The sequence below is a fragment of the Mustela putorius genome, unplaced genomic scaffold, assembly GCF_011764305.1.
Source record: "Mustela putorius furo isolate JIRA1106 unplaced genomic scaffold, ASM1176430v1.1 tig00537301_pilon_pilon_pilon, whole genome shotgun sequence".
Taxonomy (NCBI): Eukaryota; Metazoa; Chordata; class Mammalia; order Carnivora; family Mustelidae; genus Mustela; species Mustela putorius.
In genome coordinates, this window is record NW_025422439.1 from 1,670,592 (window position 1) to 1,688,494 (window position 17,903).

General features: G+C 43.2%; 1 protein-coding gene across 1 annotated transcript in view; it reads left to right on the plus strand.

Moving 5' to 3' along the window:
• The window catches only part of PAPPA (pappalysin 1), a 234,524-nt gene extending 228,811 nt beyond the window's left edge, over nucleotides 1-5,713 (plus strand). The window contains exon 22 of the mRNA XM_004774071.2: nucleotides 5,350-5,713. Coding sequence (XP_004774128.2) covers nucleotides 5,350-5,457 — 108 coding nt within the window. The 3' untranslated portion in view covers nucleotides 5,458-5,713. The remainder of the gene's footprint in view (nucleotides 1-5,349) is intronic.
• Nucleotides 5,714-17,903: the final 12,190 nt, after the last annotated feature.

Sequence of the window (17,903 nt, forward strand, 5' to 3'; positions counted from 1 at the left end):
CCGCATGGTGCTGGGAATCCCAGATGTAAACCGGCCACCACAGCGTTTGTGCTGTGGGTGGTAGGTTTCTTTGGGAGGCCATCTGGGGGAGATAGTGGGAAGCTGCTTGGGGAATCAGGGAATCTGGGAATTGGGCTCAGAGCTGACTTTACCAGGATGTGGCCCTTTTTTCTGTGCCTCAGTTTCTTCCTCTGTCAAAAGGGGACCCTGGCTCCCGGGGGATCAGCACCAAGAAGTGGTTACAAACAAGGATTCAGGTCACAGGCCACCTGCCAGCCGAGTGACTTACCTCCATGCCTCTTACCTTCCTCCGAGAATGGAAAAACGGGGCTAGCAGCTAGTAGCTAGTAGAATAGCTACCTTATTAGGGCTGCCGAGAAGAGTGAGTGAGATAATGTACACTGGGTTAACTCAGCCAGGCACATAATAAAGGGATAAAAGGCTATTGGCTGTAAAAAGACAAAGCCGCAGTCAGCCCAGCCAGGTTGTGAAGGAGGAGCCTTCTTACTCTCGCTGGCTGAAAAGCTCTCAGTGTTTGGAGTGGACTTTAGAATCCTACATCAGCTAGTTACTGATGGGTAATGAGGCCTGGGGCAAGTTCGTTTGTTCTAAACATTCTGAATCCTCAATTTTCTCATCTGCAAGATGGGTCGCTAACAACAGTAGCCTCATGGGGTTGTGCACAGCGGAATAGCTAGCAGGTAGGAATTACCCGGCACGTGGAAGGCCCTTGGAAGTGCTAGAGAGAGAGAGAGAGAAAGAGAGAGTGTGTGTGTGTGTGTGTTTTAAAGTGGTGTTCACAGGTGTGCACCTGCTTCTTCCAGGCCAGACTAAGGAACACCTGGGAAGTGGCTAGAGCTGCTTTAGTCTCTATCCTTCTGCTCCCACTCACAGGCCCTTGATCAGGGAGGAAGCTTGTGACAAGAGGAGGCCCTGGGGCAGGCTCTGAACAGGCACAGTTTGCTAAGACTCAAGAGGCCGGCAGGCGGCCGGAACAAGACGCTGTCCATCTCCTCTGCATGAGGACTTCTGTGAGCTGTTTGGAGACATTACTGCATTGGCTCCTCACCAGAATGCAGCGAGGTTTTTCCAAGGACTCTTGCCTTCCAGGTGGGGAGACCGAGTCCCCAGCGGGCCAAGGACTTGCCAAAAGCCAAGCAGTGCCTGTATGGAGCCCCCACCAGAAGCCAGGCTTGTCTCCCCAGTAAACTCCTAGCAAGAACTCAGGAGAGGCGGCTGCGTGTACAAGCAGGCGGGGAGGATAGGGAGGCTGCAGATCCACCTCCCGAGACTGGACCTTCCAGACTCTGTTATATTCTGATTTGGGGTTCCTTCCCTCAGTTTCCAGACATGTTTCTTTGGGAGAATGTTGAAACTGCCTGGGTTAACCGAGGGAGGGAAGAGAACGGTCATATCACGCACACTTGGCCAGGATGGCCAGACCGGCCAGAGAAGCTCACTGGTGGTGTGGCCTTCCCTGCTGATGACTTTGGAGAAGCTGAAGGAACTGGGGATGGCAGAAAGGGGAACACGCAAGACAGGGTTTGTGAGAGAAAGGCTCAAGTCCTGTATCCTTTCTGGCCAGACCTTTGGTCTTCTGCTTTTTTTTTGCTCAGGCTGAGAAGACCATTAAAATTAAATCTTAGTGTACAGGTAGGGAAACTGAAGCCCAGAGAAAGGAAGTAACCTATATGTAGTCACACAGTAAGCAAGGGCAAGAGCGGAGGCTCCCTACCTTGTGTTCTGGGTATGTGTGCTTGCGTTCATTTGTTCCTCCGTTCATGGGTCCACCGAGTGCCTGTTATGTGACATATAAAGTCCTGGGTCAGTAAGAGATAGGCTCCCTGCCCCCAGGGGAGCTGGCATCCAAGTACAGAGCATTCTAGGACAAGAAGGGTTTCCATGGGATGCTCTGAAGTGGCACGTAGGTGACGGTGCCATCTTTGGTCAGACCAGTGTGGGGGGAGGTGACATCTGAGATGAGACGTGAAGCGTGGAAGACGAGCTGCCCAGGCACGAGCACTGAGGGTAGAGGCATGGAAATGGCTGGACACTTGCCAGAGGGTGGTTCTTTGTGTGGGCTGGTCAACAGTGTCTGGCCAGCCGACAGAGGAAAGGCCAGACTCACAGAAGACGAAGCAACATTAATGATCTACACAACCTCCTGAATGTGGGTTCTATCCCAGAAAGCTTTGTCAGTTCAGTAATTCCAGTTAAAATCCCAACATAATGTAATTATGCTTTTGTAAGGTATACAGGAGTGATCTCTTACTTTGGTGTCAGTTTTTCAATAAAGTTTTGATTATGCCCCCGCCCAAAAGGTAGGAAAACACTTGGAGTATTTGAGGAACCAAGAAGTAAATAAGCCACAGAGAGTGAGAGGGAGAAGGGACCAGGAGAGGTCTGAGAAGTGGGCCTTGATTTCATGGTAAGGACTTTGGGTCTTATTCTAAGAGATCTGTTCAGTTTTTGCCTGTGTGCGGCAGAGCAGACAGCATGTGCACCAAATCAGAGTGAAACCATCTCTGAGGGGTCACGGAGATGGAGAGAATTGTGCACAGGACGTAGGAGGTGACTGGATCATTCTAATGCTAGAATGTGGGCAAGGGCAGGGGACGAGAACAGATACAGTGATGGGTTGAGTTGAGGACAAAGAAGCTGCTAAAGTCAGGGACGTGGAAGAGAAGGACAGCAGGCAGCAGAGGTGTCCCCAGATGGCTGTCCCCAGATGGAAATGAGAGCTGATTCAGCACATATGTACTCCGTGTCAGGCATCTCCTAGGGCTTCTGGATGTGTATTCTTGTTTGATCTTCGCAACCATATGAAATAGTGTTTTTTTAAAAATCGCCCTTTTATAGATGTAGATGCGAAGGATCAGGACAGTGGAGGGATTTTCCCAAAATTGTTCAGTGACTACGAGTCAAGCAAGGATCCCCATCCAGGCCTCCTGGCTGCCATGATGGTACCCTCCCCACTTGAACTTAGTTACTGGATTTAGACTTGGCTCTGCCATCGGTGTCCCCACTTGGACCAGGGGATTTCCTTCTCCGTCTCTTCCAATTCTAACATTCTCTGCTTCTCCTAGAGATACTGAGGTTGTGGAACATACTTTAGATCGGTAGGCATAGCCTCCGCCAAGACATGATGACTGGGAAATAAATGTCCTGAGCAGGGGATAGCAAGTAGTCCTAAGCAGAAGGACAGGCGTGGCATAGAAGGAGCATCTGTAAGAATGCTCCCTGTTCTTGTGAATGCTGTACTTTAATGCGAGGGAACACAGTTGTGCTCGTCATGTGTATAGTGAAAGGGTCAGTAAGAGATGGAGAAATGAACAGACATTCATTCATCCGATGGCTCAGGCCCTGAGAAAACAAGAAAGAACAAGACTGATGTGGTTCCTGCCTCACTGAGGGAGAAAGGAGGCGATATCTGTCGTTTGATTGATCTAAGTGAGGAGCCTATGCCAAGAACTGGGAGCTACATGGTTTTCGTCTGTTCCCTTACCCTGGATCACAACCTCAAGAGGTCTTTGCATTCATTATTCCCATTTAACAAATGAACTAACTGAGGCTTGGGGAAATCCTTGCAGGCTCAAGGTCACAGGAGTAGGTGAGAGAACTGGGGCTTATACTTTAATCTTCCCCTTTTCAATTATTGCAAAATTGCAGGACAGGGAGGGAGGGAGGGAGGGAAGGCAGACCGGCCAAGAAGCAGAGAGAAGAGTTCGATACAGAGAATGAGTCCACAAGCTTGGAGAACAAAGATGTTCTCAGGGATGGTGTGAGCACTTGGAGACCCTGGCCTAGGCAGGAGGCGAATGAGGTCATTAAACCCATCTGCGCAGATGGGGGACCCTCTGGGAAAAGTGATATGCAAATATCATGATGCAATGAGGTGAAATCTGAAATCCGCTTGCGTTAGCTCAGGCTGGGGCTCAAGCAGGGACTGCAGTGTGCTCTTTGGAAAGGTCATCGGCTGTGTGGAGAAGACATTTATTCTTTCAGTTTCTAGAAAGGAAAGCCAGCTCAAGGTCACAGAGCATGTGAAGGGATGGACGGGGACCAAAATTCAGGCTTCTTCCCCCACTGGTTTTTTTTTTTTCCCCCCCTTTGAGAGCGAGAATGAGAGTGTGCGCTTGAGGAGGGGGAGGGGCCGAGGGAGAAGCTCAAACAGACTCCACGCCCAGCACAGAGCCCTACCTGGGGCTGGATCCCAAGACCCTGAATCAAGATTCAGATGCTCAACTGACTGAGCCACCCAGGTGCCCCTCCCCACTTAAAAAAAGTTTTGTGTGTGTGTGTGTGTGTGTGTGTGTGTGTGTGTCTGTTTAATTTTTCCCCAGCTTTCATAACATTAGTGGATACCAAACCACATTGTACACTTCTAACCCTTTCTTACTCAAAATCGGCTCCTGAGAGCCTTCAAACCAAACCTTATGCAAAATCTCTACGTGAAACGTCCCCCACCCAGAGCTCAGGCTCCTGGAAAGCAGTCTGAGCTTGCTGGGACATGTTCTTCTTGCTTTCACCCTTGCCTCCCCAAATCAAAAATCCCAGCACACGTCTGTCTGTCTTTCTTTCTTTTTTTTTTTTTTAAAGATTTTATTTATTTATTTGACAGACAGAGATCACAAGTAGGCAGAGAGGCAGGCAGAGAAAGAGGGGGAAGCAGGCTCCCCGCTGAGCAGAGAGCCCGATGCGAGGCTCGATCCCAGGACCCTGAGATCATGACCTGAGCCGAAGGCAGCAGCTTAACCCACTGAGCCACCCAGGTGCCCCCACGTCTGTCTTTCTTAAAAGACACTTTCATATACCTTCTTTCACTTGACCACCCCAACGGCCCTGGAAGTTAAATATTCCATTGTGCTGATCTCACCAACCAGCTCTGGCACAGCGTGTTGTAATTTTTCACCCATGAGTTCCTTCAGCCCTTAGAGTTCCCAGGGCTAGGTAGGGCTGATAGATACCCATTCTACAGCTGGGAAGCTGGGGCTCAGGAGTAGCTTGCCTATACTAAATACCATGTCTGTCACCTGTTACTTTGGGCAACTGCCTGCTCCTTTCAGAGAGCCTCAGTTTCCCTGTCTGTAAAAGGTGATTGTTTTAGTACCTATCTTACAGAGTTGAGTGACCCATCATAAATGCCCTTGAAAATGAAAGTTGCTGTTCTAATGATTTTTATAAAAGTTATGACAGGGCTAGCCAGAAGCAGAGGTAGGACTTGAACTTCAATCTGCTGCCCACCCCCACCCCCTAGTCCAGTCACTGTCCTGCTCTGCCCTGCTTCTCTGAAAATTACTGTATCAGACCCCACCCTCTGGCTCACCTCTTTTTTCTTTGTCTCTGCAGGTCACCCCTTTCCCTATGTCCTGTGACCTACAAGGTGACTGTGCTTGTCGGGACCCCCAGGCCCAAGAACACAGCCGGAAAGACCTCCGGGGGTACAGCCATGGCTAAGGAAGGACAAGGAGTTGACAAAGAATTCCCAGCGCCAGGACCCGCATCCCTTTGGTATTGATTTCACAGTCAGCTGCTCAATGGAATGGCCTCCCCACACCAGGGATCCTTAGCACCCAACCGGTCTGCCTTTAATTTCACCCAGGAAGGACTCATAGTAGGGGCGCATGAACCAAGTCTCGCCATGTTGGATGATGAAATGGAATCCTATCCCAAAGTCTTAGAAGGATTGCATATACAAGTGTGCAGTCCCAGAGCCTACAATTCTCATCATTTGTCACACAACCACAGCAAGAAACATGTTCTATATTTAGGAGTGTGCACATATGTGGTTAGTACACACGCATGCATACGCACCCAAACAAACATCTGCGTTGAGGGAAGTTTGGGAGACTGAGCAGAGAGAGACTGGAACATACTCAGTCTTTCCTTTCCCAAGCTCCTAGCCAATACTGTCCTTGGGAGAAGGAGAGTTGCAGAAACTGCCAAGGCCAAGTGTTGAGATGTCAAGATAGCTTGCACTCGGAGGCTTGGAACATGTAGGGCATGCACAACCGTGCAGTCCTTTGGGATTAGAAGTGAAATGGTCTCTGACCACCTACCTTCTAGGGAAGTAGAACCCAGGACGAGGTAAAGAATCCAAGGTAGGCAAAGCCCCCTAATTCTTCTGCTGCCATGGGGGATTTTACCCCAACTCCAGGGTTTGAGGCCAAGCTGGAAATGGCATAGGGTTGCAGTGTCAAGGTATTATAACAGCCCCCTGCTTGAGGCCATAATACCCCTCCAGAACCTACCCATTCCCCCAGTCTTGCCTTGGGACCACATTCGCTGCTACTTTTCCTGCTGCTCTATCCTATACATTGAGTACCCCCAAGATGGTAGGACCAGGTTAGAAAAAACCCCACACAACCAAACAGTCTGCCTTAAAAGTGACCCACGGTTTCCCACAGCTCCTCACTTCTTAGCCCTTCTGCAAGAAATAAATCCTCATTGGCCCAATGGTGAGAAGTTAAATCCCCCATGGGTGGGCTTCTCATCCTGAAAGGGAGTAGAGGGACTGGAGATGCTGAAACCCTCACTGAGAGTCCAGAATGTCTGAGCCAGTGTTAGATGGACCAGTGTTAAATGTCTGTGATGCTGGGGCCACCCAGAGACTGCTGGGATAGTGCAGACTCTGGAGTTATTATTTTTATCCAAGCTTCCCTGGCCCTCCGGGTTAGATCAGGCTTTGGTGCTGAGGACGTCACTGTGGCCCTGAGAAGCTATAATTCTCGAACAGAGAATCATCTTGAGTAGGATCCATCTAAACTGTATTCTCAAGCGCCGTGAGAGGGAAGCCCAAGAGTTCACAGACTCAGTCCCCACCAACCCAACATGGTCTTCATCTTCTAGCTACCAGGACACCCAGCCAGACCTATGGTTGGTGAATCCGTCCCTCTTTCCCATGTTTAGCCTCTGAAAGTTGAGAGGAAGGTAGTCCAGTGCACAAGGAAGCCCCTCCCTCACTGGGGTCCTCTTTGCCTGTTCCACCAGTTGTCTGTCCACTCCTTTCAAATTAATATGGGAAGAAATTAATACAGAATGAGGTAGCAAGAATGGTCAAGCTGGACATAATCTCTGAGACCTGGAACTGAGACAGTGAGGCAATGGGAGGGTATCACACAAAGACTGCTGTAAATCAAGTCATCTCAAATCTCATGAAAACAATCAACCAAAACAAAGTCTAGCATAGGACTGGGGAACCCCAGGCATACATGCTGACCCTCCTCATTCCTGGCACATGAGGCAGGTGCTGTTTGTCAGTCATAGTCCTTTTCCCTATGGGGACCAAAAATAATTTCAGGACCCTTCTTAAAATACTCCCAACAGCTGCTGACCAAGAACACTTGAGAAGCCAACATACCAAGGTGCTTTTTGCACAGGTGCCCACAGATTAGGATGTAGGGCTTAGATTTGCATGGTTCATACCCTATTCGAAAACCCTGAGATCAGGTTCCAGAATGGAGAGGCTGCCACCATGGTTAAGGACAGGCTCAAATCCTTTATGTTTCTTTTACACACTCCTATCTCATGTATAGCCAGAGCATTTTCTTGTAGTTAGAGGGTCAATCCTAGCAAAATAATCATAAAAAGTGGAAGAACTGATTCCATTTTGTACTCCTTCCAGTACCTTAGAAATCTTGCCAACTAGTAATGCCCCTCTCTTGCCCTAGCTGAGTTACCAACGTGTGTGGGTAGCTGACAAGACACGAACTGAGAAAGGTAACTGTGGGGGCCCTCCCAGTTGCTCTATCACAAGAATAAGTAGTGCAAAAGCCCTTGGAGACCCAAAGATGCCATCGCTGATAATAGGGTTGCAGGAACCACAGAAAAACCTCACCATCTTCCCTTCAGTTGACCCGACCCTCACCCTTTTCTCTCACCCGGTCTGTGCCCACACTCTCCAGCTGAGCAAAGCTTCCTAGAGGCTGACTTCTATCTTCCGACTCAAGGACTGAGTCAAGTAAGGAGCCACCCAGTCTCCTCCTGACCATCATTCAAATCTGTTACTCATAAATTCATATTTGCCAAGGATATTAGTCAAGACAGGCTACTTGATGAATGGCCAGCCTCATGCCCACAGGGAAGGCCCTTCTCAAAACTTAGTGAAAGAGACTTCATTCTATTCAGGCAGTGCACTGATTTCTGGCTTCCTTTTCATTCTGGGAATAAACTCATTGTTTTATCCCTTCAATTCTCTCCTGTTCAGGATCATGGAGTACTCACAAGGAGACAGGTTGACCTGTTGTCTATCAGCAGCTCAGGGGCCCTAAAGCAGATGGGGGTTCTGGGTCTGCAGAAGTATTAGCCTGTTGGCAGCAAGAAAGAAAAGAGGAGGTAGACGGTTCTCCAAACCCTCGCTTAGGGAGCCTTTCCAAGCCACAACCCTAACTGCATGCCCAGAGGACTTGTACTACCCCCATATTCTGTGCCAACCACCTCTTAAGGGAAAGCAGTCCCTGGGAAGTCCATTTTGATGGCTGAATTAGGGTGTTAAGAAAGGGAGTGATCGATGGTCATAAAGAGCAGGGCTGTGAAGATGGAGGGTATCAGCTGCTACTCCTGCCTTCAGCATGTTGAGTTACTGCCTAGACAGTTCTCTTGGTCTTTTTCCCACCTTGGCCCATGCTTAAGTGCTATTTGTTGAAAATAATTCTTTGAGACAGATTTCAGCTACCTCCCTTCCAGGTTCAGTTTAACTTGGTTGTAACTGTCAATTTGTGATAGGTCTTACCTGTGTTTTAAAAAGAAAAAGAAAGAAAGAAAGAAAAAGACAGGAAGGAGGAAAGGAAGAAAGAAAACCATAAATCCAAGTTAACCGTTTTAGGTTTTGTGTTTTGTGTGTGTGTTGTTTGTTGTTTCTTTGTTTTCTGGAACTACTTCAAGTGGGAACATAAAAAGGAGAAATTAATGGTAACAAAGCTGTACAGATAGAGATTGATAGAAGACAAAGAGATGAAAAGGAAATAAAAATGCATGATTTAAAATAAGAATTAAAAAAAAATATGTTTGTGCTTCCTAAAGGGTACTCTTTATTCTACAGGCTGAGTAGGTAGACACAAGCACCAAAATTTCCCTAGCAGGAGAGATAAAGCAGGATTTTATAATGCTGGTATTTTCTGTGCATTGTGGTAGAGTCCAGGAAATAAGGCATCCTCTCCCTTGATACGTAGTTGTGGTTTGGGGAGCATTTTGTCTATATGTTTGGTGGCAATCGGTAGTAGTAGGGCATGGGGAGGGCTTGAAATCAGTTTTACCTGATATTAAGGGGACATAGTGTGTTGTGCTTTTCACGTTATAAAATGTTTGTATTTACCAGTAGAGCACTGGGCTTTCTAAAGACTGCACTTAGAATCACACTGCACGGTCCACTTTCCTAAAAAGCTGCTACATGACCAGACAGGTAATCCCCCTGGTTTTTGAGAAACGACACAAAAACAAACCAAGCAAAACAGCAACCATAAAAACTAAAGAACCAAGGAATAAAAGCCTATTCTTTTAACTTATTCAAGTTTTGCCAAATTCCTACCGATTGTTTGATCTTTCAAAGAACTGTAAAGATAGCCAAGAGAGGAGTTAGGTCTCCAGGGAAAGAACCTGGAATTCTTGATGCCAGGCTGCAGTTGGCTAGTGATCTTGAACAAGTCAACAAAGAGCGTCTCCATTTGCCTCAGTTTCTCCAGCTGCAAAATGGGGATGATATTACTTACCTACCTCACAGTGGGATGACAGGGGATGGTGAGGCCCTGAAGTTCTAAAGGGGCTGTGGCAATCTGTGAGAGACACAAAGTCCGTGGGTTACTTTTCAAGAATGCACGGGCCCAGTGGCCATTTACGAAAGACACGGAGTGCTCATTTGCTATTTCAAGGAATAAAGCTGGAATTCCTGGATTTTATAATCCACCTTAAGAGAGAGGCTTGTGTTTGGGAATATTTCACCCATAGGCAAATTGGATTTTCTCCCCCCTATTCTGGCCTTTACCAGTTCCAGAATTTGATTAAAAGCCAATTACATCTTCCAGTGTAAAAGTCAGTTTACTGTGTGGTCTATTCAAGACTTATGGGCCATTTCCAACCTCACAGAGGAAGGGAGTCACTAAAATCCCTCCTCCTTCTCAGACTTAAAATTCCACATCAAGTGTTCGATTAAAAGAAGATATGGCATTCTGAGTGCAAACAACTCGGGGCTTCTTAAACTAATACACCAGCAGTCAGTGAGGAGAATTTTGAACAATTCTTGAGTTGCTTTCTTGGGTCTCTATAATCAATAACCTGTCCGCAGATATCTATCTATATAAAGATATTATATATAAATATAAATTTACATATATATGCACATGTATATATAGTTGTACATATATGTGTGTATATATATACTTAAATGTAATATTTACAAAATAAAACTGTGATCTCGTCTAGAGAAAATGTATTCATATTACAAACTGCTCTTCCATATTTATGTATCATATTATGCCTTTTTATCATTGTTATAATTATTATGGGTATTTCTAATTATTATGATGTTGAAATCTGTTTGGCACCTTCTGGAAACAACCAAAAAAAATGACTCTCTATTGAAGTGCTTAAAATCTGTTCTCATGAGAATTCTACTGGCTTACTACTATAAAAAAAAAAAAGAAAAAAAATCTAAACACCAAAAACAAAACACGATTCCAATCCTTTTTCTGTACCTCACGCGCATAAATTTGCTGCTCCTATTTTGGGTTTTATTTTTTTTTCCTGTTTATGTGTTTTTATGGATCTAAGTTAAGTCTTTCAGCAATATATAAAATTGTAAATAGTAAACTTTATTTATTAAGAATGTCATCTTTTTTAATTTATATTTACACAATTGTTCATCTAATTTATTTTTTCTATACGGTTTTAAATACTCAGACATATTTTGCTGTTTGTGATATTTTTATCCTGTTCTTGTGGATTTGTTTTTCCATACTGTTTTCTCTGGTCTCAATTACAGGTTGGATCTCACAAAAAAAAAAAAAAAAATGATGTCAAAGACAAATATTTTGCCACTGTTGATTACTATACCTTAAAATTCTATATTATGAAAATATATAATAGCTTGTATGCTTCAATATGTAGCACTGTGGTTTCTGTCTGTTGGGGAAATTGACTCTCCTATGGGCACACTCATACAGAGGGAATCCCCAGGCCTCGAATGAGATCAATGGTAGCATGAGGTTGAATTCAATATACATCCAATCTTCTACACAAATAATAACTGGAAAACATCTATCTTTGCATATGCAAAAACTGCAAAATATTCTCACATGTTAAAAAAAAAAGTTCTGTCTTCAGGGAACTGAAATAAATACCACTACCAGCTTTATCCATCCTTTTGGATGTCTTCAACAGTGTACTTCCAACATATTCTTTACTTTCATTTTTTTTTTCTTGATCATTGAACTCTTAGTCATCCAGTCCATCCAATGAACCTGCAGCTCAAGTAGAAGTTTTGTTGTTTTTGATCTGCCTACTGGATCTCGTTTTTCATCTTATCACCACTTAGTAGCCATGTGATCTTTGGAAACTTATTCAATTAAGATCTAGTTTTCCCGTGTGTAAAATGGAAATAATAAAAGGACCCATCTCATGCTGTTGTTGATGATAGAATTAAATAAATATGTAATGTTTTTAGAACTAGAGCAGACAGAGTATATTAACTCCTGTTATGATGATGATGAGATGGGGGTTGCTCATGACAACTATTTGTAATACACAATTTTTTTTTTTTTTAGATCTCTTTATTTTTTTAAGAAAATAAAACCAAGTTGCATTAAAGCAGTCAGGCACTCATGCATGCATGGCCACGGAGTAAAGAGCTTCCCAAACACTGAGCTATTGGCCAGTCAAAATATGTATTGATCTGCTGGTACTTCAAAATTTTGAGTCTTCACAAAAGGGCAGTTTGGGGACATCAAGGTGAATATATGAAAGGATACGAGTAGAAAGGTCAAGAACTACCCCTAGTAGGTTTTCTGGACTCTCTGCACACAGTCCATTGAGAGACAGGAAGGAAGGCATTAAAGAGTAAAATCAAAGTCATTGCTAAATGCTGCCAGGCAAATGGTTATTTCCAAAGAGAACTAATGATTAAAGAGAACATTTTCCTCAGTTCTTTTCAATTCACTATGAAGACTGAAATAAGATTTAAGAATAGTTTCATGAAAAGAGGCAAATATTTTCCAAAGAGAGAAGAGAGAGAAAGTCTTCATATAGCTTTTTGGACTCCTTAGATTTGTCTGCAGAGATGAAGTCATGGGGCAGAGATTTCTCTTGGTAGACAGAAGATAGGAATTCTAGTGTCCTCTCTCCTCCTCTAACCCTAACACAACACACACACACACACACACACAGTAATGGAGATAGTTCACTGGGTTTTAGTTGCTTCATCTGTCAAATGGGAAAATGACTCCTTTCTCACTTCAAAACAGACAGGGACATTCAGCATTTACATCCTTTTATATTAACCCAATCAAGAAATAGGCAGAAGACATGAACTGACATTTCTGCAAGGAAGAAATCCAAATGGCCAATAGACACATGTAAAAGTGCTCAACATCACTTGGCATCAGGGAAATACAAATCAAAACCACAGTGAGACACCACCTCACATCAGTCAGAATGGCTAAAATTAGATAGTCAGGAAATGACAGGTGTTGGCAGGGAACTCTCCCACACTGCTGGTGGGAAGGCAAGCTGGTGCAACCACTCTAGAAAACAGTATGGAGGTTCCTCAAAAACTTGAAAATAGAGCTACCATAAGACCCAGCAGTTATACCACTGGGTATTAACCCCAAAGATATAAATGTAGTGATCCAAAGGGGCACGTACACCTGAATGCTTACAGTGGCCATGTCCACAATAGCCAAACTATGGAAAGAATCTAGATGTCCATCAACAAATGAATGGATAAAGAAGATGTGGTGTATATATATATAATGGGATACTATGCAGACATGAAAAAAATGAAATCCTGCCATTTGCAACAACACAGATGGAACTAGAGGGTATTGTGCTAAGCAAAATAAGTCAATCAAAGAAAGACAGTTATCATATGATCTCACTGATATGAGGAATTTGAAAAACAAGACAGAAGATCATAGGGGAAGGGAGGGAAAAATGAAACAAGATGAAACCAGTTTCATCAAACAAGATGAAACCAGAGACAAAATGTAAGAGACTCCTGATCTCAGGAAACCAACTTGGGTTGCTGGAGTGGAGGGAGGGATAGGGTGGCTGGTTGATGGACATTGGGGAGGGAATGTGCTGTGGTGAGTGCTGTGAATTGTATAAGACTGATGAATCACAGATATCCTATCACGGAAATGAAAGGGTAAGTGGCAGTATAAATGTTCTAGTTGCTTTTCTGTGTTTAGTCCAGTTTCTTTATTTGTCCAATGTAAACTGAAGATTGGGTGGGGGACAATACTCTCCAGGGCTACAGCTCATGGTAGACATAGAGCCCCCTCTTCTGCCTCCCTGGTCAATAGTCTCTCCTTGACCAGGATCCTCTTGTCTAATTTGATGAGAGACATCATCATCTTTGTACTATCTGGATCCCCCTGAACAAGTTACCAATTTGTATCATGATTGGTGCTAAGTGAGCATTTTTTTCCCAGAAGTTTCCATCCATGTCTTGTAGAGTCTTGTTTCTTGGAATGACACTGAGCTTGCCTCAAACCTATGAGAAGAACAGGTTATGTGTACTTCTCTAGCTACCCTATTGTCTACTGAGCAGTTAGGGTGGGGAAGACGGCCTATATAACAATTTTTAAATAAGGTTCCATTTACAGAGAAATAACCTTTATCCATTCTTTAATTTACTCCTAACACCAATGCTGTAAACACATATCTTTAAATCCATTTTATGGATGAGAATCTCAAGATCCATAGAAATGAGACACTTTGCCCAAATACACAGTAAGCAAGTAGTAGAGCCAGGATCTTGGCCCACACATGTCAAAGTTTTAAACCCACAATTTTATTTCTTATGTTATCCTTTCTTCCTATCATAATACAAATGGGAAAAGATTTGTTCCAGTATTTATTCTAGCTAGAGAAAATTTCTTTTCTCTGGTGCTTAGACTTCCCATTTCCAAAATGATAGTGTGAACTAAGGGCCTTTCTACTTCTTACAGTTAGTGATTCTGTGATGGATAGTCTGGAAAGTTCTGGACATAAAAGTACAGTTTATCTGAGGTAAGAGGAAGGGAGTACTTAAGCCATTCCAGTTCATTTGTAGAGCTGCTGCTTTTGAGAGCATAATTTATGCCATCTTTGGAAAGGATCAGTGTTAGTTTGTAGAATGAAGAAGCACAGTCGGCAGTTCAGGGGAATTGGGCTAGCAGTTAAAGCACTTAGTGGGGAAATGTTAAGTTTATTTCTAGCTCCCTCAATTTCCATATATCTTCCTTTTCCACTGTCTTACTTCCCATATTCAGTAAAAGTAGGTAGGGTGCCTATTCATAATTAGTATTTTCCTAATCAAGAAGATGTTATGACCGTATCTAATGCCAAAGAAAATGCCCTAAGACCTAGCAATTCCACTTCTAAGAGTACACCCAAAAGAAATGCATGCCTATATTCACCAAAAACAACTTCTAGAATGTTTAGAGTAGCACTACTGAACACAGCCCAAACTTGGAAACTCACCAAATGCCCATCAACAGTATGGTGGGCAAATAAGCAGTACATATTAATGCAATGAAATTCTATACAGCAATAAGAACAAATGATCTACAACTTTATGCAATACAAATAAATCCCACAAAAATGTTGTCAAGCAAAAGAAGTATGACATGAAAAATACATACTATGGGATTTCCATTTTATGAAGTACAAAAAGAAGCAGAGCACAATTAATGGTGCTAGGGCAACTGCCAAAGAATGAAACTGGACCCCTACCTCATACCATATACATGAAACTGACTCAAAATGGATCAACGGCCCAAATATGAAAGCTAAAAGTATAAAATTCTTAGAAGAACCCAATGACTTTGGATTTAGTGATAGATTTTTAGATATGACACCAAAGTACAAACAACCAATGAAAAAATAAATTAGACTTCATCAAAATTAAAAACTTTTGTGCCTCAAAGGACACTATCAAGGAACTGGAGAAAATATTTCTAAATCATTTATAAAGAATATACAAAGAACTACTACAAAAAGACAAAGAACCCAATTGAAGATGGAAAAAAAATAACTTGAGTAGACATTTCTCCAAAGATTAAAGACAAAGGATGGATATAATGAAACAATGGAAAATAACAAGGTTGGGTGATGATGTGAAGAAATTAAAACCCTTGTACACTACTGGTGGGCACATAAAATGGTGCAGCCACTGTGGAAAACTCTTTGTTGGTTCTTCAAAAAGTTAAATGTAGAACTGCTGTATGATCTCAAAATTCCCCTCTGTCCAAATAATTAAAAGCAGATACTCAAGAAGTACCTGTACACAAGTTTGTAGCTGCACTATTCACAATAGACAAAAGGTGAAACACCCCAAATATCCATCAACAAATGAAAGGACAAGCAAACTGTGGCAGACACAAACAAAAAGGCATTATTCAGTCATTAAAAAAATGAAATATTGATGTGTGCTGCAAAGTTGATCAGCCTCCAAAATATTGTGTTCAAAGCCACTAACCAAAAGGTTACATATTATATGATTCCATTTATATGAATTATCAGAATAGATAAGTTCATATAGAAAGACAAAGATTGTTGGTTGCCAGGGGCTTAAGGAGGGTCAAATGAGGAGAAGCTGATTACTGGGTAAAGGGTTTTACTTTGGTGTGATGGAAATTTTGGAACTAGATAAAGGTGGTGGTCTCCCAATCTTGTGAATATGTTAAATGATACCAAACTGTAGATTTTTAAAGTTGTTAATTTGGGGCACTTGTGTGGCTCAGTTAAGCATTTGCTTTCATCTCAGGTCATGATCCTAGATCAGGAGAAGGAGGAAAAGGTGAAGGAAGAGGAGGAGGAAAAGGAAGAGGAAAAGTAGGAGAAGGAGAAAAACTTCAGTGCCCTTAGAAGTCAGGATAGTGGGATCCCTCAGAGAGGCAAAAAGGGGGCTTTCTGGCAGGCTAGTAATGTCCTATATCTTGATTTGAGTGCTGGTTACACATTTCTAAGTTTATGAAATTCATCAAGTACTTATACTAAGTGTACATAGTTTTCTATATGTGTATTATGTCAATACCAAAGTTTTTAAGAAGATTCACTGGCAAAAATGCTCCCTTAGAAAGAAGATATTTTTCTAGAATATTTTTCTGAAATGGAGGAAGGCCCCACTTCGGTTCAGCAGCATGCACTGACATCCATATTTCCCCCCAAATTAGCAACAACTCTTTAAAGCACAACAGACTATACAATGGGTAGGGAGGGGAAGCAGTGCGCTGGTATTGTGGGAGAGTGGGTAGTCATGAGCCCCGAGCTCCAAAGCTCAAAGCTGTTCTGCTTTCTAGCACTATCTGACCACCAAGAAGCCACTTCAGGGCTGAATCTCAGGCTTCCTTCCTCATTTGGGCACTGGGCATAATAATGACCAAGAAGAAGATGAAATGAGCTGGTCTGAGTCTATTGCTCTCAAACTGAATAATGTGATAGAACTGATGCAAGAAATATCATGGAGAAGTGGGTGCAAAGGAGCCAAAAGAATGGAGCTTATTCCCTTGGGAAACACATCCTATCCCAAACAGAGCTAGAGGGGTTTGTAATCTGCTTTACCCAAGGAGATCTCCATATAACAGTAATGAACCTATGCCACCATCTATTCTGTTTGGATCTGCCTTTCCTTCCCTTGTCTCATATCCTTGGGAGACTGTCTAAGAAGAAAGCAGGTAAAAGATTCTCAAACATTTTGGCCAAGTGCAATATCACACGAAATACCGACAAGTCAAAAGAGCTTCTTTAATCAAAGAGAGGACGAGTGATTCCCCTAGTTGGCCCATGCCTATCTTCTTTAACTAGCTTTAACTTCCTAAAGCTTTGGGGTTCCAAAGAACCTGATGTAAATAGAACTAATCTAATCTAGTCTATTTTGCAGACAGGGAAATTGTCAGAGGCTCCATCAGAACTTGGACTTGTCACTTCCCCAGAGCCCTAGTAGAGGACAAAGTAGCATTGTTGTCTAACTTGCCCTGCTGCTACTTGGATCTTGAAGGGAGGCAGTCATTGGTGGGCTCTTGAAAGCCTGGGTTCCATGCCCAGAGACAAAATGAAGAGGGGTCTTGAGATGCTTTGTTTTTCCTCTCCTTGACATGCATGCAGCCTGGCCATTGTCCACTCCTGGGAATGAGGGATTTCTTATTCCCATATCGCTTTGAGGCTGCACCATGCATAACCCATCCTCGGCTACCTGCCTGGCTGAATGCTTTCATTTCCTTCTTTAACCTGTGGCTCCCTAAGCCCAGCAGAACTCCTCCCAGAGGATACAGCAATGGTGACCAAGTCCCCTGGACAAAGTCTGAATGCCATGTTGCTAAAGTCATTGTACAAATATCTCCTTCTACATATGCACTACTTAATACTTTACAAAATACATTTACTAACTTTTAAATATCATCATTTATCCAATTAAATGTTGAATAATTGTTTTATTAAGAATTACTATGTACACTGCATTAGACTGAGCACTGATAAGTCGGTCAAACCAGACAGCCACTGTCACAGCCCTGAGTTTATCATCCAACTATAGCCAGAGGCAAGCAATCAGCTCTTTGGAGTGCAGCACTATAAATGGGGGAAATCATTCCAGAAGGCAAATGACAATTGTTGCAGGCACAAGCAACAGAGTGTGTAAATACTGTGGGGGTAAAATGGCGCATGGCTTGTTTGGGGAATGCAAGTGTTCAGTACTGGGATCTGAACTGGGA